This window comes from Staurois parvus, unplaced genomic scaffold, assembly GCF_062004578.1.
Source record: "Staurois parvus isolate SC_StPar_1 unplaced genomic scaffold, SC_StPar_1.0 ptg000313l, whole genome shotgun sequence".
Classification (NCBI taxonomy): domain Eukaryota; kingdom Metazoa; phylum Chordata; class Amphibia; order Anura; family Ranidae; genus Staurois; species Staurois parvus.
In genome coordinates, this window is record NW_028318109.1 from 507,702 (window position 1) to 530,967 (window position 23,266).

The window sequence follows — 23,266 nt, forward strand, 5'->3', positions numbered from 1 at the left end:
CAGATATGTAAGTTTAAGGGACCCTGACAGGAGGCGAGACATGGTGACCAGGGCAACTCTTAAAAGTGGCAGAGCCTGTGCAGCAAGTGGAGTGTCAGGTGGGAGATGCATTGAGGAAGGCTGGAGTGTAGAGCCTGGAAGGGGGCCCCAGGGAGGAGGTCTACCTACAGGCAGTTTGCTTGAAGAGATGATATCCACCGTACCTCCTGCAGAGGACATCCTGAGCAGCAGAGAAGGAGCCAGCCCAGCAAAAAGCCTGAAGGCAGTCAACAGTCCACTAAGCTGACAGGAAAGGAAAGTGTGAGTACTCTTACCACCCCTCCCCCTTCCCCAGGCCAGATAAGGGGAGAGGGCAGTCAGCAGGTGCAAGACTTAACTAGCTTCTCATCTAGGACTGCTTATGCTAACTTGGCAGCTTCTGGACCCCCTTGCCCAGGGAATACCCTCAGTGCAGCTAGGTGTAGAGGAGCAATCATCTGGGGAAGAGTGTATGGGTCTCTTTGAGGAAAGAGACTGTTGCTATTCACATTCTTGTACATAGTTGCTAAAGAGTTTGTCCTCAGTTTCTACAGTGCCTCGGGCATCCCATATACCCCTAGACTCCAACCAAGTTCCTAAACCCTTAATAAAATCACAAAAACAAGCTCAAGGACTATTCTTTGACTCCAGTGTGAAAAAGTGTGGAAAATTCATGTTGCCTGGTTGTGCATGGCTTAGGGGGACCCAAAAGTCAGTGACTCCTAAGGGGGTAGTGCTACAACCACATTCTCACATATACTGTATGTTAACCCTCTCAAGTACCCTTCACTGCAGATGCCGGGTACCAATCTTAGGAGTCCATCCACACTCTACCTACATACAATGAACACAGAGATGCCACAATCTGATGACTTCACTGACAGCTCAACATATTCAACCGTGAGGAGCATGAGACAGTCCAACTGAAATGCATTAGAGTGAAGTGGTTGTCAGGAGGGGTGATGTTTGTTGCCACTCATGGCTAAGTAAACTGAGATGTCAGTGGCATTGGATTCTGGCCATGCATAGTTGCCTTTACAATGGTTACAGCATGATAGCCAGCATGATATTTTTACCCATTGAGATTCAATGTGTTTTCAAAGTTTTCCTTTAATTTTTTTTTGAGCAGTGTACTTAGCTCCAATTTAGTTCCAATAGACCTTGCAAAAAATCTCCCTGGGCATCCAAGCTTGAAAATCTGCCCCTAGATCTTACTGTTTTAGAAGTTGCAATGGGGAAAAACAACATAGAAATAAATATTGAAGGACGTCATATTTATAGCTACCTTGATAGCTCCTCAGCCAAAAGTTGCATTCACAGAGACAAACTTTAGAGAAATGCTTACAGAATTACAACATCCCTGTTCACACCATTCATGGTAATAGACTATGTCAAGAGCACCCAAAGAACACTGGATGCCTCCATAAATACTATCCACAAATATATATAGGTAAAGAGAGTTAGTTCACTGGTAGGAAGGGAGCAAACCGCTGCAGGTATGAAGCGTAGGCATCTAAACTTGCCTGCACATACCTACAACAGCCTCCCAAACCTTCCTGTTATAGCCGAATCATAGGCCTTTCTGTCAAGCAAATGTTTGGACTTTCCTGAAAGTAGGGAAGCTTGCCCATGCCTTTCTTCCTCCTGAAAATTCCTATTAGCCAGTAAGAGTGCCCATCATAGTTTTGACCTTTGGCAGTCAATGCAACCCAACATTAGTTCATGACAGGAGGGTTTGGTAGGCTACTGCAGGTAGCTTGTACTTCATACCTGCAGCTGTTCACCTCCTCAACTTTCCTACAGTGGCAGATCATCTTGAAATAATTCAGCCACTAATATCTTACAATGAAATTCTCACTTTTTTCTCTTTATGCAATATTTTTGCTCCTCATTTCTAAGTTAAGGCACCTGAAGGAGTCAGACGGCAGAGTCAAGGTTCATACATGATCTCTTCTCTATCCCTGTTTCCTCTCCTTTTACATTAACTTCATGTATTATGCCCTGCAAGTTCTGAATGCACAATAACTACAGGGAAATAAAACAATAAGCAGAATATTTGATTGTGGGAGGTTCCTTATGCAAACCATGTGTATACAGTAATGCCCCCAGTATTTACATAGTTGCAATAAGAAAACCTTTCAATTTTTTAGCAGTTTCAGAAAGTCAACACTGGCTGTCAAATAAAGTAGAAAAATGATTTTTAATAGCACAAACAGAACACCTGCTTGTGCAGCACCTATACATATTATATCATTTTAATGAGTTTTGCTCTGAATGAGAAGCTATGTTAGCACTGTTACCTTCTCTCCAGCAGTTCCTTTTGCGCCTGGATTGCCTGGCAAACCCTAAAAACACATAAAAAGGTAGTTCAGATTTATACATCTTTAAAAGAAATGACCTAATTTAACAGCCTGTGCTGATTATCACTTCCATGCACTTTAGGAAATGATTGCAAATAAAAAATTCAGTCCTGGTTTTGTGAAAACAAAATGTATTATGAATCCTAATGATATCTGTCACAAATTACAAAAGCTGCTCAAGTGGAAAGAAGGAAGAAAATGGCATACATACAGGTGCACATGTAGATCTTGTAGCATATTGTTAATGCCATACTTCTAATTATTAGATATCATCTAGAATGAATTGGTGCTTAATAGGCACCTTCTCTGGTACTTGTACATATAAAAGGGTCCCGCTACAAAAGAGCTGGTCATGTGTAATCAATAAGTTACAGATCACTGCTATACAGGTCCATCACTGCACATAGCCTAATGATGTAGAAATGATTATAACATATTTTACATTGAATTTTCATTTCTTGCTAAATGTTATCTAGCAATTCATTGTTCCTATTTTTAGCTCATAGCTTCACAATTTATTTTTTGGTCATACTGCAAAAAAAAATGATTGGTGGACCTAACAGATAAATTTTTTTCATGTTAAAGTGGTTGTAAAACCTTACATATACCCAGTGAAGTAAGTGACCGCAGGTGATACACAGAGATGAAACAAATGCTCCAACATAAGTTTTTCTTGTCTATCTGCAGTCTTCTCTTCTCTACAACCATTCAAAGTGTTGACTTTTAAAGCTTGTTTGAAAGTTCAAGAAGTAGGGGGACGGAGAGCTGAAGTTCCACTCTGCAGAGCTCAGTGAGGAGAGTGCTGGGAGCTGATTCAAGGTTAGGGTCACACCCCTTTCATACAGAACACAGGAACAGAGCTGAAGCTGTCAATCTACTGGAGGTTCCTCCCCTGTCACCATTTTTCTCTTGGTGTCAGGAAAACTTGTCAGATGTGGCTCATGCCAATAGAAGAGGAACAAAACAGCAAATAGAAATTATACTTAGTGTTCTTAACTAAGACAAGTACACACTATAGAGGGATATGCTTTGTTCATATTTCATGCCTGAGGTTTACAACCACTTTAAGTACATATACTAATGTGTGAGTCTAACACGGGTATTCAATACCTGTCAAAGAGATCTTTTCCTGACAAAGGTTTAACACACATCTTGGTTGTGTTTACAAATGTCTAACTCAGATCAGCTCCCTGTTGTAACCTCTCGCCATGTGACCTGCTACATCATTTCAATGTTACAACTACTAAAAGAGACTAAGGAAATGATTCCTCCTGTCTAAAGCAGATAGAAAACATTATCTCAGCCTAGGCAAAGTAACTTGACTTTTTTTCATTATAAATGTACAGCAGTTTTGAAAACATACTGTATATTGTGCTTTAAAATGTGAAAAGTCAGGAATTTATTATTGCACTCTTGTAGCATTACTGAAAGATCCAATTCACAAATGCTATTTTAATATTGTAATTAATGCAGATCACTCTTTGTTTTATGTATTATCTATACATATATGCACTTTGAAACTGTCATCTAACACTGTTAGGATGTAGAGAAATACAATAACTGTACAGGAAAATGCTTGGTGTTCAATCCTCTGTGAATTCCACTTTGTAGGAAACCAGAAAAACCTTCATATTCTGGAAATTTCTAAATGAGGCATAATTATAACAGTTGGTATACCTGTATAGGTATAAATGTTATTGGCAGACTATTTTTATAATGTACTTGGTTACTAAAATGCAGCAAATGAGCAGCCCTTTAAACTGTTGTCTGTGTCACTGGGGACTTTAATGTGAAACATAACTGCAAAGAATGGAATAGATTTGTATGGCGGGCTGGCAGGCAGGTTGTGGCGGCTTAGATGGATGAGCCTAGTAGCAGTGTTTTGTATAGACTCAAGAGGGAACATATGGTTTATTAGGATGCCAAATTGGAACATTTTGCAGCAGTTGAAGTGAGACATGATGAGTGGCATTAATTAGGCAGTTACAACCAACTGCAAACATGTTTTGCAAGAAAAGATGGCAGAGTACGGTGATGAATGAAAGACTGATGAATGATCATATATTTTATGGTCACACTTTCTTAATAAAAAACCAGCATTGAATGACTTTGGCCATACAATGCGCTACACTTTTTACCTGGTCTTCCATTTCAAATGTAACTAACCCATTTTATATTACAATGCAAGAGCTACCAACAGTTAATATAAACTAAAAAAATATATATTCCCATGAACACAGAATACCACAAAATAGTGTTATATTATCTCTTTTATGCTATATAAAAATGAAAACTCAACGGTCCAGTAGTAAATTTTGTTTGCAACATAAAGGCAATTAGCAATGTAATGAAAATGTTTCATAAAATACACTCAAGAATAGTCTTCATCCATCCTTGGTTCCCATGAGACACTTTTAAAGCTTAAATAAAACAAAACAACATATTGACACTTCATTCGGTATGCGATGCACATTATAAAAAGGACAATAGTAATAAACTTTTTAAGGCAAGAGAGAAGCTAGATGTGCACAAGTGAATGTCCAGCTTCTGTCATGCCTTAAAAAGTTTATCACTTGTAATGCTTATCTGCAGTCACTGGGGATGAACAAATCTACCAGCTCAGTTCACAAACAGTTTTGCAAATGTTGCTTGGAGTTAGATGTTTGGAAAAATTTGCAGCGAACCTTACTGAAATCTAATGAAATTAATTTGTAGCAAATAGCAAAGTGACCACATTTGATAACACAGAGGAATTGAAAATTGTTAAAATAAATAAATATATAAATAGTTTGGGTAGGGGGTTAGGGGCTAATAACCACTTGTTCTTTATTTTGCAGCAAGTGTAACAGGTGCTATTTGCATAGTGACAGTCCTCATTGCACTGCTGTCATCCACTTAAGAAACAGGTTTTCCAACCAATTAAGATTCAGCTTTCTTAAAGCGTGGATTCCCCTTAAGGTAGCCTGTCAATGGATACCTGTCAGGCATTGGAGTCAGCATTTCTCCCTCCTGCCCTAACAATTTAAATAGTTTTTGTATTAATTACTGTCATGGTTTTATTAGAGAGGTGATGGTTATTCAGTTTAGATCTGAACAAATTAGATTTAAGATATATAGTGGTTTAAGTAGGCCTGAGCTCCTAAAGCTAGGCCTATTACAGTTGGTTATGAGTTTGCTGGTTGCAGTGTTATTAATATTATATTAGGTAACCCCTTTTACTAATTAATCCCAGGCTTTTCAAGCCCAATAAACGGTTACATTTTCATTTATGTGTATGTTTTTTGTTTCATGCATTTGATCCCATAGAGGTGAATCTTGTTATACAATTATTGCCATATTTAGGACTAATAAGCAAGCTATTGCCAAATGGAAAGGCAAGGGAAGCTGGGCACTGCTATGGGGGACATGTACCAATGTCTATAAAAATAGTGTCTCTCCCTACACAAAATTGTCAGCTCTTCCTAACAGCTCCAACACACACTAAAATATGGCTGCTATGAGCTCCCCTCCCCCATTTTCTAGAAAGGGGTTGGGTTACCCATTCCTTTAAATTATTGGCTCGGGTGACTGCAAAGTTTTTCATCAAAAGATCAATAATTTGTGAGTTTAGTGAATCCGAAGGATTCATCACAGACCCATAGCAAGCTTAAACCCCAATCTTATCCTTAGTGTTCACTCTGATACAGTTATATGAATTCTAAAGATTCATATGGAAGATCATTTGAATGTAACCCTATTGGTAGCACAGGAGACTGACTGTGACCACTTTGTGCAGAAGCCTCTGAGACTTGCAGTGGAGAAGCCAGAGCATACATTTATACCTTTTACTATGGAGTGAGCATTACTGATGGTGATCTCCTCCCCTATACCTGTGCACGTATTACCACTCTGCAGCCAGACATCTTAGCATGAACCAAATAATTAAAGGTAAAAAGCATGACAATTTAAAAAAATGTACATTCAGATGCATTAGGCCTTATTCACACGGGCGTACTACAACATACACCAGTGCGAGGGTCATGTTTACCCACACAAGGACCCACAGATGTGGGTGCAATTGCGTGTCCCCAAAATCACGCTGTCTGTGTCCAAGGACATACACCTGCACCTGCACAAATGTCAAATCTCTGCACTGAAATTTCCTCTCATTTCCTGGCGCCAGGCAGTAACTAGGACAGGAAGTGAGAGAAGTATGAAAAGCAAAACCTAACAAAAACGTTCAAACCTTTCCACATGCTATTCAAAGCTAACATTTTAACATTTTTACCTGTAGTTCCTCTTTAATAATGGATATATTCATCTAGTAGCTGTCAATGTAAATTAAGAAAATAGTATTGTATAACATGTAGGTGAATTGTAGTGAATTGTTCCAAGATTGTTCCAAGACTGAACAGCATTTATTAGCCATTTATACAGTTATTGTGGTAAAAAGTAAATATTTGCCCCATTATGATATACAGATAAATACATATAGATACTGTATATAGAGAAAAACTTACTGGCAATCCTTGTAGTCCAGCTTCTCCAGGGGCACCAGGCTCTCCAGAATCACCCTAAAATATAAATTGTAAATAACAATTCGTGAGAAAAACAGTTCACTCAAAATTTATATTTTGTTTTTTAGCAAATGCCAAATAATTAAACCACATGACAATCCCTTACATCTCTTGGACACTCAAGGTATGATGTCCTTGTGCTTGTGATCCTAGGTCTGCTTACATGCTTTGGCCACTATATGAGGGTCTCATTCTCCCTGGTGGACTTTCCACTTACTTAAGATCATAGAGAATACAACAAGAGGCTCTGAAACTGAGAAATGGTGGACAGGAGCATCCAAAGCTCTAAGCTAGACAACAACAAAGTCAGGGACTTTGGCAGGGAGATCACGCTGCTAAAATATTCAAGAAATAGTAAAAAGCCATAGGCTGACCTAGTCAGTCTGTGTTGCACCTACAGCTAAAATATCTCCTTTGGGTTCACTGACTCTTTAGTTAAAATAAGCCTTTTGTACCTGGCAGGTATATTCATAGGCATTCCTGTTTCTCTACTGACTATAATAAAATTACCAGGCCAAGCCCTAACTACAAATCAGGGCACTTCAAAAATGCCTCTAATGCATGTTTTTTTATTTCACAGTGGGTAACACATTAGTCTTTACATCACATACAGTGCTCAGCATAAATGAGTACACCCCTTTTGAAAAGTAAGATTTGAATCAATATCTCAATGAACACAAGAACAATTTCCAAAGTTTTGACAAAACTTACTTTTACAGAACATTTGTTTGGCTCATTATATGAAAGTAAAGTTAATAATATAACTTATTTTACAAAATCTTCCGTTTTATTTAAATTGGTTGATGCAAAAATGAATACACCCCAAAACAAAAACTACTACATCTAGTATTTTGTATGACCTCCATGATTTGTAAGGACAGCACCAAGTCTTCTAGGCATGAAATGAACAAGTTGGTGACATATTACAAGATCTATTTGTTTCCATTCTTCAAGAACGACCTCTTTTAGAGCCTGGATGCTGGATGGAGAGTGATGCACAACTTGTCTCTTCAGATTTCCCTATTGGTGTTCGATTGGATTCAGATCAGGCGACATACTTGGCCACCGAATCAATTTCACCCTGTTCTTCTTCATTGCCATGTTGGAAAAGTGCATGGCAATTTTTTTCAACCCTTCTCATCAGAAGACACTCCTGTTGAGGTGTAAACTTTTGTGGACGGCCTGGAAGTCTCTGTGAGATGGCTACAGTTCTATCTTTGTTAAATTTTTGTATCACTTTTGCTATAGTATTTTGACTGATAAGTAAAGCTTTGCTGATCTTCTTGTAGCCTTCACCTGTCTTGTGTAAAGAAATTACTTTTTTTCTCAGACTTTGTGACATTTCTCTTCCATATTGTGCAATTACTGACAGCATGAAATAGGAAGGGTTTTTTGCTAAGTATTGCCCTTTTATCATCAACTGTCTGCTGGACACTTGTTTAATGAATAACTAGACTCACCAATAGTTGAATTCTTTTTAATTAGGGATTTTTTGTCTAAAAGTTAGCTTTGCACCTAAGACTTTTTTTGGGGTGTATTAATTTTTGCAACATGGTCTTGAATGAATTTGTTAGGAAAAGTATTTTTTTGAGTGTGCAAATTAAGAAATCTTGTTTGCAATTAATGGGCTGCATTTGTGGGAGTATTTTGTAGTATAACGTTCCATAGAAAATGTTGATTCTGAAATGAAACCAAAAGGTTTTCTGACACATCTGTTGGAGCTTACTCATTTATGCTGAGCACTGTACATTTATAGAGGCCCTCACTATAGAGGCAGTTTACCTTTACTGATTATCATGAAAACTGTCATACAGCTTGTTCAAAAAATCTTGTAACAAAGCTTTACTAATTTCTATATACACAAATGTGACATAACTATTCTCCATTTATAAGTACTCTTCTTTCATATAATTATATATTTCAAAGAGTATCTATATAATTATATAATAGTTGTATATGAAATAATGTCAACTTTAAGACTGGCTGAGCAATAAAAATAATTTCTTCAAATATATATTTATAATACTACTAACTGTACAATAGCTCTTTTATTTAAGGACCAATTGACTTCTTTCTGCATTCAAGCTCTGGGTGCCTGTATTAGAGAATTTATAAGTGTGTAAACCACATTTGAAGAATTAGGGTTTCATTAAAGTGAATAAAAGCAAAACATGTACATTTAATCATTGTAATGGCTTTAGGTGTCATATTGGTTATGAGGCTGTAACATCATTGTAACAAAGTGCTTTACACCTCTTTTAAACCATTATCATCAGCACGTAATGCCAGAATAGGTTCTAATGGTATAATAATGGGAAGGATCAATCAAGTTCTATTCATAGACTAGTGACACTTCTAAGCTATCATTAACCTTGTCATTTGTAGAATTCTACATCGAATGTTCCACACTTTATAACACTCATTTCATTTGAAATAAGCATTATAGAATGGGATATTAAAATAAGTCATGTGTTTCATGACATTAATGCCACGTATTTGATATATGGTAGCAGTAATATCATTGATTATATTGAAGTGCTGAAGAGATAAGTGACGCTTCAAAGAAATCCTTTTGTATTATCGTAATTGTTTTCATTATATCCATATGATTGCCTTTGTTCCAGTTATGAACAATAAACAAACATACCCATTTACTTTGGGCAATGATGATATATACTGTACATAGTGCATCACGCAGCAGTAATCTTTCCTTACAGAGACCTTGTCACATGAATGCAAGTGGTTCAGACTTTGATTCATTAATTGTGACATATCCCCTGGTGCTTGGCTTGCTTTAGGTCTTAATAAGCCAGCTATACATCAAGCTATTATGAACACTGGTACCACACTGTGTGTTTATTGTTTTTCAATTTACCTTTGCTCCTGGCATTCCAGGGATTCCATCTCGACCATCAACACCTGGCAAGCCCTAAAGATAAAATATGTTTTTAGTGATCTCTGATGAATCTGTGTATTTGTTCTATTATGATTACCTAACATTGTAAACACAATTATTAATACAGTATATTATAATATATGCAATTGTGACATTGATTATAAATATATTATAGTTTACAATTCAATGAAAAGCATTAGCAAAAATAAAGCAAAGGAAAAAAAAAAGTGTGTTGGCTTTGGTGGTGAGCTTGATCAACAATAGCCAACTCTACTATAAATATTTATGAATATAGTAGAAAGATGTCATCATAACTGATATGAATGGTACACCAACATTCCATTTAATTAGCCAACTCATATTGTTGAGTTTTGCATTCAGCAATCTACACAATAATAATAATGATTTTTTCTTTTATGTAGGCAGTCCATTCTAAGTTGACATTAAAAATGTCAGATGCTGGAGCTTTAAATCACTAATTGAGTTATTATGTTTATTAAGAACCCCACTGTTGAGATCTATCTATGTGCTTGAATTCCTAGATCCTTACATTTGCTACAGCAATTAATTGTGACCCCTACTTTTCTTGTTGAATTTCTGGACTTATATAAATCTTGCTTTAGATGAATTGTTTCAGACTGATAACAATAACCATAGTCTTGCCTAATAATGGGCAGTTGGACCAAGTACTCATTGCATTGGACCAGTGACTGGGCTACTTATGGTATATTTCCACAGAAAACCATTTTTTTAGTCTTGGATAGAGTAGACAAAGGTTATAACCCTTTTTCAGATTTGTATTCCTGTGTATACCCTCATTAGAAAATTTCACTCACTTTCTATCTTAGTGATGAAGTTATTTGTGGCAATGAGGATACAAAAGCATGACAACATAGTAATACCATCTCAAGCAACCTAATACCACCTGAGAAAATAATTGTAACATGGATGCTTAAGGCAGCCAAGGAGTTTATGACAAGGCAGACAAAGCAGCCAACCATGTTTAATCCAACATTTATTCTACATGTACTACTTTGCCATTAGAAAAGGTGACACAGCATGCATTTTTATCTGGGGGTCCTGTAGTATAGTAAACAGTTCACCCTAAGTACAGTTTGTTATTTATCTAGAGAGGAAACCAAAGTCACAAAATTATGATTTCAGGAAAATGGTGTGGTCCTTGCAGCAAAGAAGTGACACTTTATTTATTAACCAGCTCACCAGAAGCCAAATTCACCTAAAAACATAGACTAATTCTTAGTACTGATTCACATATCCTACTATGCGTTGCCAATGTAATTGGTAAGTGAGTTGTAAGAACTCACTTTATTTTTATGCAATTGTAACAAGCACCTAAATCCCACATACAGTACGGGAATAATAGATAGTATGCCAACAAATGAGTTATGTAATCTAGAAGTTTACACTGACTACTAACCAGTTGGTGGGTCAACATTTACCAAGCTCAACACAAGTTGTTTTGTACTTAGAGGAAAAGCCAAACAAAATTCTTATTACAACAACATTCTAATACCAACAGAAGGGAAAGATTGTGGTTGTGTAGAGTTAAACTTCATTACAGGGTTACATCTCACAAAATTTGCATAGTGTGTTGCCCATAAAATAACAATGCCATAAATAACAATCAATTTAGATATTAAAATTCACATACCGATTCACCTTTAGATCCTGGCATTCCAGAAATTCCTCTTGGTCCAGCAATTCCCTTGAAAAAAAAGCAAATGTTGATAAAATGTTGTGCATTGCTTAACATTTTTACTACCTGTTGGGCCTTTATGATTCACAAATACGTCTTAATCAGGTTGATGTTTAATCAAGAGCAATTGTACTTAAAATTATACCTACTCTTTCACCTTTAGGTCCAGCTTCTCCTATTGAACCTCGCTGGCCTTGGTCACCCTGAAAAAAAATCAAATATATATTTTTAAATCTATTAACTAAACACATTCAACCTTATTCTACCACTGTCTGTGCATGGACCAATTATGAGGCTGACGAGATCTGCCTTTTATGCTTGTAATCAGCATGTGTGTTAATAAAATTCCCCAAAGCCCATGAATATCCATTCGGCAATCAAACAAGCAAACAAGCAAAATGTAAAATCTAATCAGTGGATAATCATGTATGTCAATGAATGTGTCAAAGCAACTGCTCCTATTGTCCTTCTATGACTGGCAGTTAGCTTAGGTGTCAGGTCATATCAGCATAATTCACAGAACCACTTTAGGTTTAAGATTTATAAATATAGTTGGTGATACTTACAGTTGCACCAGCAACTCCCCTGGGACCAGGTACTCCATCAGTTCCACGATTACCCTTATAAGTAAAAATTATAACACTATAAAAACAAAGTAGATATAAAGGTAGCAAATATAAAGTGATTTCATTGTACATTTTTCTGCTGACAAACATTTGGTCTAGCCAGCCAGAGTGTAAATGTTTAAAAGTCTAAATAAGCATGTCTAAAAAAAAACTTCTGTAAAAATACAGCAAATAAGATCCCCTTTGATGAAATGTCAGATGATCCGAACCATAACATGGATCTAGAAAAAAGTATTTTTCATAACTGCAGGTTCTTAATCATGTATCTGGTAATGAAGGGAAAGGTAAAGGAAAGATGATAAAGTTTCCGTAAGCTATTCTTCTCAGTCTTCTATAAATGTTGTCTTTCTTAAAAATAAAATTAGTTGTGTAGTTTTTAACTGTAGGACACATTTCTGAACTTTCTTAACAATGATGATTTGAGGATGTGATACTAAATGATTTGAGAATGTTCACACAAATAAACATGTAAACATTCACTTCAATTATCCAGTCATGTGAAAAGAAAATCCCTGTCTGCTTACAGTATTTTATCTACACATGATTGAGTAATTGAAGTGAATATTCACACAATATGTTGTGTAAACTTTCTTAAATCTTTTAGTATATCAGCCCTATTGCGTCAGTGAAAAACTGCTACATTCAGTCTACAGCAGCCCATAGATTATGCAATTCTCTTTCCTTCCCCCATCGATTCCCCCATCAACACAGTCAGTGTTGATGGAGGAATCCCTCCCGTAGAGCTACTATGTTTTGCCAGAGGGGAACAACCAAGATTCAATCCATCTGTGGCTGGCTTTACTTGATTTTGAATATAAGGCAAGCCATAGATTATGCAATTTTCTTTCCAGCAACCTTGAGTTGGTGGGTGCGTGCCTCCTGCGGAGCTATTGTGTTCTCCCAGTGGGGAGTCGTCCCTGCCAAAAGAACACAATGATTGCTGCTAGCAGCTATAGCTACAGGTAGTAATCACATGCTAAAAATCCAACAGGCTGGTTGTACCCAAGTCAGTCGATGGATTGACTTGCGTACAATCAGCCTGCCCATAGATGGATCAAATTTCGGCCATTCCCTGCTGAACCAGCCGAGATTCCATCCATCTATGACCGGATTTAGAGTAATCATATAGGGTAGATTCAAGTTTCAGCATAGCTTGTAATGCTCCTGTAAGGAACAAATTGTACGGCCCTTTCCATAATTTGTAAAAAGTGCCTCTGACTTTTGTGAAACTCATTTTATTGCACTCATAGATCTTCAAGCACATTGAAATCTCTGTACAGTTCTGCACCAATCATGTTGTTCTATGAGGGTAAAAAAAATCTAAGCAACTGTCACACATAGTGGATGATTTGCTAACAGTATAAAGGCTGTTCACTTTGCAAGGAAAGTTGCATTTGCAAGGGAATTTTCCCCAGATCTTAATAAATGTGGAAAATTTAAAAAAAAAGTAATTTTGCTTGCATGTGACTGAATGATGGAAGTCAGCAGAGCTCCACCTCACTCACTAAGCTCTGGGGCAAATTTCTTTCCAAAGTACAACTTTATTTGCAAAGTGCGCAACCTATGTTCCTTTAATAAATTAACCCCAATGAGTCAGTCAGGAGAGAACTTACTAGCCACAACAGGTTACAAAACTGAGTTAAAAGTATAACTGAAGGCAAAACTTTTTTTTCTGCTTTGGATAGAGTGCAGAGAGATTAGAATGCTTGTCAGTTTTCATTGATGTCTGTGCCCCTGTTAAGAAGATTCATATTCTCTATTTGTCCAGTTTACCATTATTATTGATAGTGAAGGTAAAAGAAAATCCCAAATTTTGTGTTGTCCCCAGAAAAGTAATAGATGGAAATCTTCTAATGGGCACACTAGTTATGGTGATCTGGAGGTCCCCCCAAAAATTCCATTAATTTGCAGGGATTTTCTCTCACTTCCTGTTTGACTATGGGACAGGAAGTAAGGGCAAATCTCCACAAAAAGACTTAGATGGTGAAAGATAATCTGACAGGGGTTATAACTCTCCCTTGCTCTATCCAAAATAAAAGTTTTGCCTATAGTTCTACTTTAAGGATGGACCCATGTCTTCCTGCTTGTTATTCTCAGTCACTTCCCTCTCTACTGCCAGCCTATCGCTAACCAAAGAAAGATTATTAACACACCTCTATAACATATTAGTGATCTACTTGGGGTTATAACAATCACTGATCACATGAACATGCTGGGACGTTTCAATGCACACTAGGGAAAGGGGAAAGTTCAGAACAGTCACAAGGTTTTTTAAGGCATTCTTAGGAAAGTACTGCAATCATTGATAAAAAAAACCCTCTATACTACTTTTTCACTATCAATGCTCAAATAAATCACAACACTAGCGGGACTTTCCTCCCAAAGCCTCCCCCTGTTCTGAGATGCTGATGTTACCCCAAGAAGAAAGCGACAGGGGTAGTGGTAGCAGGGGGAGAGGATCTTGATGTAAGAGATGCATTCTAAAAACATTTTTGAAGTTTTTAATATGTATCCTTTATGATCAAAGTCCACACATTTAAAATGTGATTAACAAATCTTGTTTGCAATTGGAATCTCTTCGTCATATACTGATACTGACTGGCAAATCTTGCTTGATTTAAATGTAAACGATGAGTGAGAAACCCCTTTCCTTACTCATCTCCAATACCTAAGATATGAAAATATAAGATGTTTTTTTTATAAAATCAGATGTGTCTAGAAAGAATACCAGCAAAGCTGATATTTTGAAGCTTACTTTACTCCCTTTGGGTCCGATTACACCAGTGATTCCTCTTAAACCTTGCGATCCCTACGATAAAACAGACATAGAAGCTTGTAAACATGATCCAACGTTAAACATATGCTGGTAATAATAAATATTTGTAAAAGTGATCCAACATGATCCAACATTTGCAGGTAGTATTAAATATTTTTAGTGGTAAGCAAAAACTATACAGTTGAACAGCAGTGTTTATGATTGTATGCCACAGGAAGATTTTCTTTGCTTGAAAGGTAGCATATTAAAAATGTATTTTATAAGGAATTTGTATACATAGAACTGCAATGACTTTGCTGTCACAACAATTCTTTATTCATGACATTTGTTTGCCTTGTAAGAGAGTGTCTGCAGGCAAAGTGCCCTGTTAACCTGTGAGTCATGTCAGGTCACACATTTACAAGGTAAAGCTGTAAATGTGGAGATATAGCATTAACAACTGCTCAGTATTAAATGTGCACTGGAATAAATGCTTGTTTAATACAAAATGCTTACCTTCAAGGCAAAGTTTATATAGATACGTCTTGAATAAGGAATAATTGGAGATAGAGACATTTATTTCAAAGCACTAAGAAGCCATTTTTTGGGTGCTTATTTTGCACATATATTTTGCACATTTGCTCCTATATTTTGAAATTTCACACATTTGTGCATTTGTCCATGTTCATCTACTGTATATGAATAAACATAGTGAAGTCTAGGATGCCTAGGATGGCAGAGCATGAACAGGCTATCATAGTACACTGGAGTGAGGCATAGGCTGCAACACCAGAGCACCCACATTTAAATAACCCTAATCAGATAATTGCTAACTAGTTTCCTTATTTTAAATAATAGCATAAATCTTACTCCATCAAGCAAATCAACTTTAGACAAAAATTATCTTTATGCACATTATTCCAAAAACCATTTGACCGTCAAATTATTGTGATAAAATACTGATCTAAAAACATCTACTGATATACCAGACTATAAATGTGACATATGTCCTCAATTATTTCAATTATAAAATTATCTAGATGTCACCAGTCATAAGTAAATCAGATTTTGATGCAAATACATCTGTCAAAATAATTTCCAAAATAAAAGCACTTTACAGGAGGGCCTTGGGCTCCAATTTCTCCAATAACTCCTTGCTCTCCTTCTTCTCCCTGTAATAAGAAGAAATAAAATTAGTCTTACGAAATCCCTGCATTATTTTACTTGCTGCATAAAATAAACATGCTTGGCAATGTACTAAACATTAGAGAATCTCTACTTCCAAGCACAGAACTTTGGGTACCTACCACTGCCTTGGTAAGTCTCCTCATGATAAACCCTACCATGTGTACATCCCAATTATAACTGCTCCTATAAAGTTTAGAGAAAGTGCAAATATAAAGATTTTGCACTGTTACTGAAAAAGTAGTACAATTATTAGACATTTGCGATTCGGTTGTTATGAATCGAAAGTTTGCATGATTCGGAGATTCAGATGTATCCAAATCTCCAAATCACAATAGTATTCGTTCATATTCACTTGTTTTATTTGGATGACATGATGCAATAGTTTTGGCCTTTTGTTAATGTTTGAAATATCCAAAATAATTGAACATAACAAATGATCCAAATTGATTTGGATCTAATAGTTTTTACTCTAGTGAGTATAGCATGAATATTCTAACAAGATTCTTTTTGTATTGCTGTTGAACTTGAGAGACCATTCATTTCATTTGCATGTGCTTGGCCCAACAAAGTCAGTTGGGAATGGGGAAATGTATTCAACTTAATAACGTAACAAATTAATATGTATTATTTAATTACGTTAAAATTAATATAGCCAATCTTCTGAAATAACAAAAGAATAACAGAACTTCCAAAAATATGAATCAATTCAGAACATTGAATATATACTCTCCCAAAATAACGAATTTTTCCAACATCGAATCATTCTAACAAAACGACTATGACAAAACGTAAATGATTTATGTAACTAACGCAACAAAACTGATTTTTATTCCACATCTCTAAGAATTATTTTTAAAAAACCTCCATAAAAATAGTTCTTAGACAAATGGATCATTTAAGTTCTTTTATCCAGTAAAAAAACAGGGTGTTTAAAGGATATGCATTTCTTTTTCCATGGTAATACACATATTATGTACTTTATGTATATTTGTGTGATAAGCCAATTTCTAAGGTTGCCTATGCAAGTCTACAAGAAGTTGCAACTGTAAACAAAAAAGTATGGTGAGAACTTTGTTACAGCTTCATAACATCTGGAGAAAAGGAAATGTATAAGCAATTGTAAGTGTTGCTAATGGCAAACAATCAGGTGTCACTTTTAATTTTTTTTAAAATGAAACAAGAATTGTGATTGGTCACCACTGAAAACAACTCCAAGTCTGAGATTGAAATAATTTCCAATTTGATGTATTGATGTATGTATTTTTTTTATTTTTTTCTGGTATGATCCTTCCTCCAAACACAATACTTGGGGGAGCAGCCAAAGCAATTATTGTTAGTAAGTTGTAGTCAATTTTAATAATGTAGTTAAAGGCTTGTTCAGTCAGGTTATCTGGCTGTCAAACAACCTGAATACCAAATTAACTGAACGAGCCTGTAACTACAGTTTAATAAGATTTAAATCCAAGGATTACCAATTCGACCACCAGATTTCATCCGCACAATAAACGCAAGTCCTAAAGAAGGAGGAATTTTGTATAACCCCTGAAATGTATTGAATGTCAACCCTTGATAGACGTTTTATTGTGACAAATAAAAATTTTATATGGACTGATCCTTATGGCTTGGCGAATCTCATTTTCTAAATCCATGCAATCCTGTATCCTCAACTTTCCCAGAGACCCTGTTGGCTTCCCCACGGCATTAGAGAATTTCCACATGTTATCAATCATATGACTCATTTTACATATCAATTTATTTTTTGCATACATCAGTACAAGTCTGCTGCAAGCAATTTTCTCTAAAGCAATTTAATATTTTTAAATGGAAAAGTAATTTGGGCTTAATAGACCTGGGGGGGGCAAATATGTCATAAATGAGAAACCTATTGGATGAGTGGTGAAACATTTTCAAGAATAATTAGCAAGTCTAGTTGTTTGATTTACTACCCCGTGCCAAAATCATGCAAATACCATTGGCAATCACGGAGCTTCACCTATTAATTGCCTGTATTTTGTTTTCAATGACTTTTGTGAACTAAAAACTTTTTTGTTAAGAATTCTGTAGATTTGAAATATATTGTGGTTGACATTATTACCTTATGGCCTTGTTTTCCAGGTTCTCCAGCTTCTCCTTTCACACCTTTGTGACCCTGAAATAAAAGACAAAAATACATGTGTTTTAGCATAGTTATGTGTTGTCTATATGATAATGATTCATTAATTAATCATGTGACTGTTCACTTCCTGATTTCTAAGATTGCCCATGCAGATCCACATTCTGAAAAATGTGCCTTTAAGGCCCTATCCTCTTATGCAACAGCATTGGTATTTTGAGATTGGTCCAGCACCGTAATGTGGGAGCAGGGGACAGTCTGCTCCAACTAGGAAGCTTAGATTTGCTTTAAGTAGAAAATACTGATTATTTAAGGTCATCCCAAATGTGCTGCTCTTTCGTCTTCCCTGAAATAACATTTGGGTTAAGTGCATTAACAAGACCATATTCAGCCAGCTCAGACAACTTACTATGTAAAAAAAAAAAGGTTAATTTACATATCTGTATTTTTTGTTTATTCTAAACTGCAATACAATGATATCACCATGTTTTCCATTGAAAGTATGCTATTGTTTATGATTTAATATTGCACAAAAAAAGAAGCCTCAACAAAGACATAGCAGACCCCTAATGCCCCATTATTGAAAGTGCAGTAACTAATAGCAACAAATCAATTTACAGAGTAATGGAGATTAATTGCAATAAACTATCTTAGATTCACTTTGTGTTATTCCTTATTAAGTCAGCTCATATGTACATGTATTAGAAAATTTTATCCATCCATCCTTCAGTCTATACTTCCTTCCATCCTTCCTTACTTCCTCCCACATCTTCCATATCTCTTCTAATATACTCATTACTCATTTATCTTTCAAACATACAACCTGATACTTTTTAAATAAATGTATAGCTTATGGTCACTCATTTATTCAATGTCTTAATATGTTTTCATCTTGCATCACAATTTCAAACTATTTTAAGTTGAAAGAATGTCCTTACCTTCATTCCAGGCAAACCTGGATAACCTGTGCGGCCTGGTGGGCAGGAGTTAGGACACTGAAAATAAAAGATAAGTCGTAATAAATAACAAATTGAAAGAATGCTGAACATTGACACAGTTGTTAGTGCTTTCCACACAGAACTCACCAGGGGATCTCCCTCTCGCAGTGCAACTGTCCCCTGTTGAAAGCAAAAATAGACTATTTCTGCATTTGCTCAGAAACACAGCGATCATAAAATGCAAGGAAAATCAATTGTGATTGAAAATGTGAATGAAGTAAACTGCTCCTATGTTTGCTGTACAGCTAAATGCTGAATCATTTTCAAATATGGGATTTTTTTTACCTAAATATATGTTTTTTCTTGCTCATCATGGCTAAGAAGAAATTTCTTAAGAATATATTAAACATTTTTAGACTAAATTTCCTTCCTAAAAGGTATGCCAAAGTTAGTATAGCTATGAGTAGGACCACTGTTACAGAAAGGTCTGATAATCAAGCTGTGATGATCCAGACAAAAAGGGGTAACCTCCTATGCCAAGTTGGAATGGAGCTAACAACCATATCTCACTGCAAAGTCTAATGAAAAATCCAAGGTCATTTATGTACTGTAGCACTGCAGACTGATTAAATAAATCCAACCTGACCCATATTTACATTTAAGATGGATGTGCTCACTGTCTTGTTAATCTCCTGGGGTTCACAAGGGCAATATCTCAACACCTGAGTTCCTAGCTTCACCAAACCTGCCTGGCCACTATGAGTGGTTTTAATCTGAATTCTCCATTTATTTCAAATGATAAAGAATGCTTCAGGGAGATTGAAACCACATTGCTTGACTTTCTAATAAGGGAGGAAAGCGAAAGAACTGGGATGTGATTTTGGCCCTGATATTACTGCAACAAATAAGAAGCTAGTTTGAGATTCATTCCATTGGAATCCATCAACACTGATCTATCATTTCTGGGTACACATACCAATTTTAACATGATAGCATCCTAAAGTAGTAAATCTATATTCTACTGAAATTGCCCTTAATGTGCATCTAAAGTGTAAAGCCTAATTCACTTCCAATGATTAGCTAGGCATTAGGGAAGAAGGCTAGAAATAAATGCATCAAAACCTGCCTCTGGACTAAAGATTATATGTTACTACAACCTTTCCTAAAACTAATATGTTAGGTCACATGAGTATTTTCCTATTTGCCTGCCTGCACTGAAGACTCCGGTGACATTAGTCTCCCAGTGACCACTGTTATGTCTTCATGAAGTGTGACTTGGAACTAAAGAGTTATCGGATCTGCTTTTTACAGCTCATGTATTGACTGGCACTAGCCTACTAACCTGTTTTGCTAATTCCTAACTAATCAGCTAAAAGTAACTTTACTTTACAATTTATGTCTGCTCTATTGCAGTAGTATAGAGGCATACTTTACCTATTTTGCTAATTTTGTATACTACAAAAAGGAACTCCCCTTCTCACCATGTGCCTATAAAAGCCAATACAGAATGATCCAAATGCATGTACAAGTGCGCACTTTCACATGTACTGACCAGTCAATAGCAACCATGGTCATAGTGAAATTTGAAGTTGAGCACATTAACTACCAGTCAATAACTAATATGATATGATTGTACGCCCCTTGAGGGTTAGGGACTGATGTGAATGTACAATGTATATGTAAAGCGTTGCGTAAACTGACGGCGCTATATAAGTACCTGAAATAAATAAATATGGCAGTGAACACCTGACAAAACATTGATGATTGGACATTACTTTTTCATTAAAAAATCTCCTTCTGCTATCAAAGGACAGACAGAGATGAGCAATGTGCCCTCATGCTTTATAACCATCTGCAAAAAAATAAATCAGTTAAATCATCCTGTCTGGTATCCTTCTGGCCACCAAAGTGTAAACAAAAAACTGTTAGGGGATTGAGGTTAGTCATTTGCATACATTGCATTTATAGCTTGTTTATTACTTTGTCAAACATGTTCTGTAAAGCTTCATGCATGATTACTTACTCTAGGTCCTGGTGGCCCTGGAGGCCCTGGAGGACCTCTGGAACCAGTATCGCCCTGAAACAAAATACAGATATGAAGTTATTTATACAGCTTGGTATGATTTAGGGAGTTTAAAAGACTCTTATGTCACTAATTGTGTGTTTCCGCACAAAGCTGCATCTAGTGAGAAAATGCAAACCCATCTTTTAAACTTTGAATATCAAATTCATGATACATTAATGATTCAAATGATGCAGACATCTATTAGACTGTATTTGTAAGAGTGTTTATGTGTTCACAAAACTTCTGCATTTAGGAACTTACTGTGCCATTTCCTGCCCATTAATATTCCATGGAAGAAGCAGATGAAAATTGCTACCCTCAGGGGGGTTAAAAAATTCACATATAATGTAACAACTAAATCTCTCAAATTCTGGAATATTAAAAATATATTTGTGAATGTCACAAAATGCATTTTCATTTAGAAGCGGTTTGCATTTTAACGAGGGATAGCTTCTTGCAGTGAATTATTCTGTATCCCTGTTATAAATGCTGGTAGCCAACATCAGCTGAATGAATGTATTCTACAACACTGAAATTACAGTCAATGGTGATGATGTCAATTCAGGTGGTTCTATAGCCCTATTCTCTTTACATCTTGATTGTGACAGGTAGCTTTGTGCAACATTAGCTTACCCATCTGATTGGAAGCATTGATATACTTATTCATTTGGTCTATGTATTGAATTATCGAATCAATAGCCCAATGTTGCATTGAAAAGAACTCTTGTGACCATTCAGACTGTGCTTGTCTGTCAATACTGTAGATTATATGGTTCAGGAAGGCTTCCTCCTTAATTAGTGCATGAGCTCTCTCTTTCATTCTAACAGTTTCATAATTAGTTACTATTGAGCCACTATACAATTGAAACATATTTATGAGACACACTTAAGGCACTGCAATGGGAATATACACATGGAGTAAGCTGAAACAATGTAAATTGTACATTCATAACACAGCTATTTTCAGTGTTCTCTTTTTTTAATATTATATAAACATTCTTTTCTGATTTTTCAATGTTGAAGGATATAATTTATTTTCAGAATTTACATAATGATAATGTACAATGTCTAATCCAGTTTATTTTCATTACCTTTTTTCACAAAATGCAGCAGCTAACATATAATTGAAGTAACACTAAAACAAGAAATCAACAGCTACTAATATTTTGGTTGAGCTAAGGAATTTTACTAGTCCCAGTACTTGTGGGTATGCAAGTTAAGTAAATGCTAAATGTTGGTTCTTCCCCAGGTAATAATGCATTTTGGCCAAACTGAAAGTGTAGCTAAAGGCAAAACTTTTTTTCCCATTTTGGATAGAGTAAGGGAGGGTTATGACCTTTCAGTTTTATTTTGGCCATGGCCAAAACAGGAAGTGAGATTAAATCCCTCCAAAGTGATGGATGACTAAGTTGATCTACTGATTGACTTCTGTACAACCGCCCTGTTGGATTTTCCATATTGGATCAGTGCTGCAGGCTTTAGTCTGCAGCGCTGAGCAGTGTATTCTGGTGATGGGGAAGTGTCCCCACTTTCAGAATACATTCGCTCAGCGGGAAGGATTCCCCCATCCACCTCGAATGTTTGGATGGGAAAATTAGGTTTTTTTTATTCAATCTGCTGGTAGAAAGAAATAAACTGACTCACCCATTGGCTGCCTAACAGAAAAAATAGCTCATCAACAAAGGAATGAACCTTGAGAAGATACTTACCAGTGGACCACCACGACCAAGCTCACCTGGGAGTCCAGGTGGACCAGGTGTTCCCTAAAAACAAAAATGAGTATAGGTTCAATTATCTGAAAACATATACTATATCACTGCAGCTAGGAAAATATTGGGTCTGATTTATCAAAAGAAGTTGAGCATCTTCAATTATACACTTCAGTTAACCAATCATGTGAAATTCAAAGTCCTATTTGCTTAGTGCATCTGTTTATTGTGTGAACATATCACGGTACTGGCCCACTGCTGGTACCATGTGATCACTGTGACCAATCACAGCAGATCACATGACAATTGTAAACAATGAATGGCT

The 23,266-nt window shown here is 36.1% G+C and overlaps 1 protein-coding gene across 2 annotated transcripts in view; it reads right to left on the reverse strand.

The window, feature by feature from the left end:
* The window catches only part of LOC149457568 (uncharacterized), a 121,429-nt gene that overhangs the window by 60,354 nt on the left and 37,809 nt on the right, over positions 1-23,266 (reverse strand). For both annotated transcript variants that reach the window (XM_089683531.1, XM_089683532.1), the window contains 13 exons: positions 22,942-22,995; positions 21,191-21,244; positions 19,315-19,347; positions 19,168-19,224; positions 18,212-18,265; positions 16,047-16,100; positions 14,929-14,982; positions 12,114-12,167; positions 11,697-11,750; positions 11,503-11,556; positions 9,810-9,863; positions 6,878-6,931; positions 2,319-2,363 (listed from right to left, as the gene is read on the reverse strand). In XM_089683531.1, the coding sequence (XP_089539657.1) occupies positions 2,319-2,363; positions 6,878-6,931; positions 9,810-9,863; positions 11,503-11,556; positions 11,697-11,750; positions 12,114-12,167; positions 14,929-14,982; positions 16,047-16,100; positions 18,212-18,265; positions 19,168-19,224; positions 19,315-19,347; positions 21,191-21,244; positions 22,942-22,995 (675 nt within the window). The remainder of the gene's footprint in view (positions 1-2,318; positions 2,364-6,877; positions 6,932-9,809; positions 9,864-11,502; positions 11,557-11,696; positions 11,751-12,113; positions 12,168-14,928; positions 14,983-16,046; positions 16,101-18,211; positions 18,266-19,167; positions 19,225-19,314; positions 19,348-21,190; positions 21,245-22,941; positions 22,996-23,266) is intronic.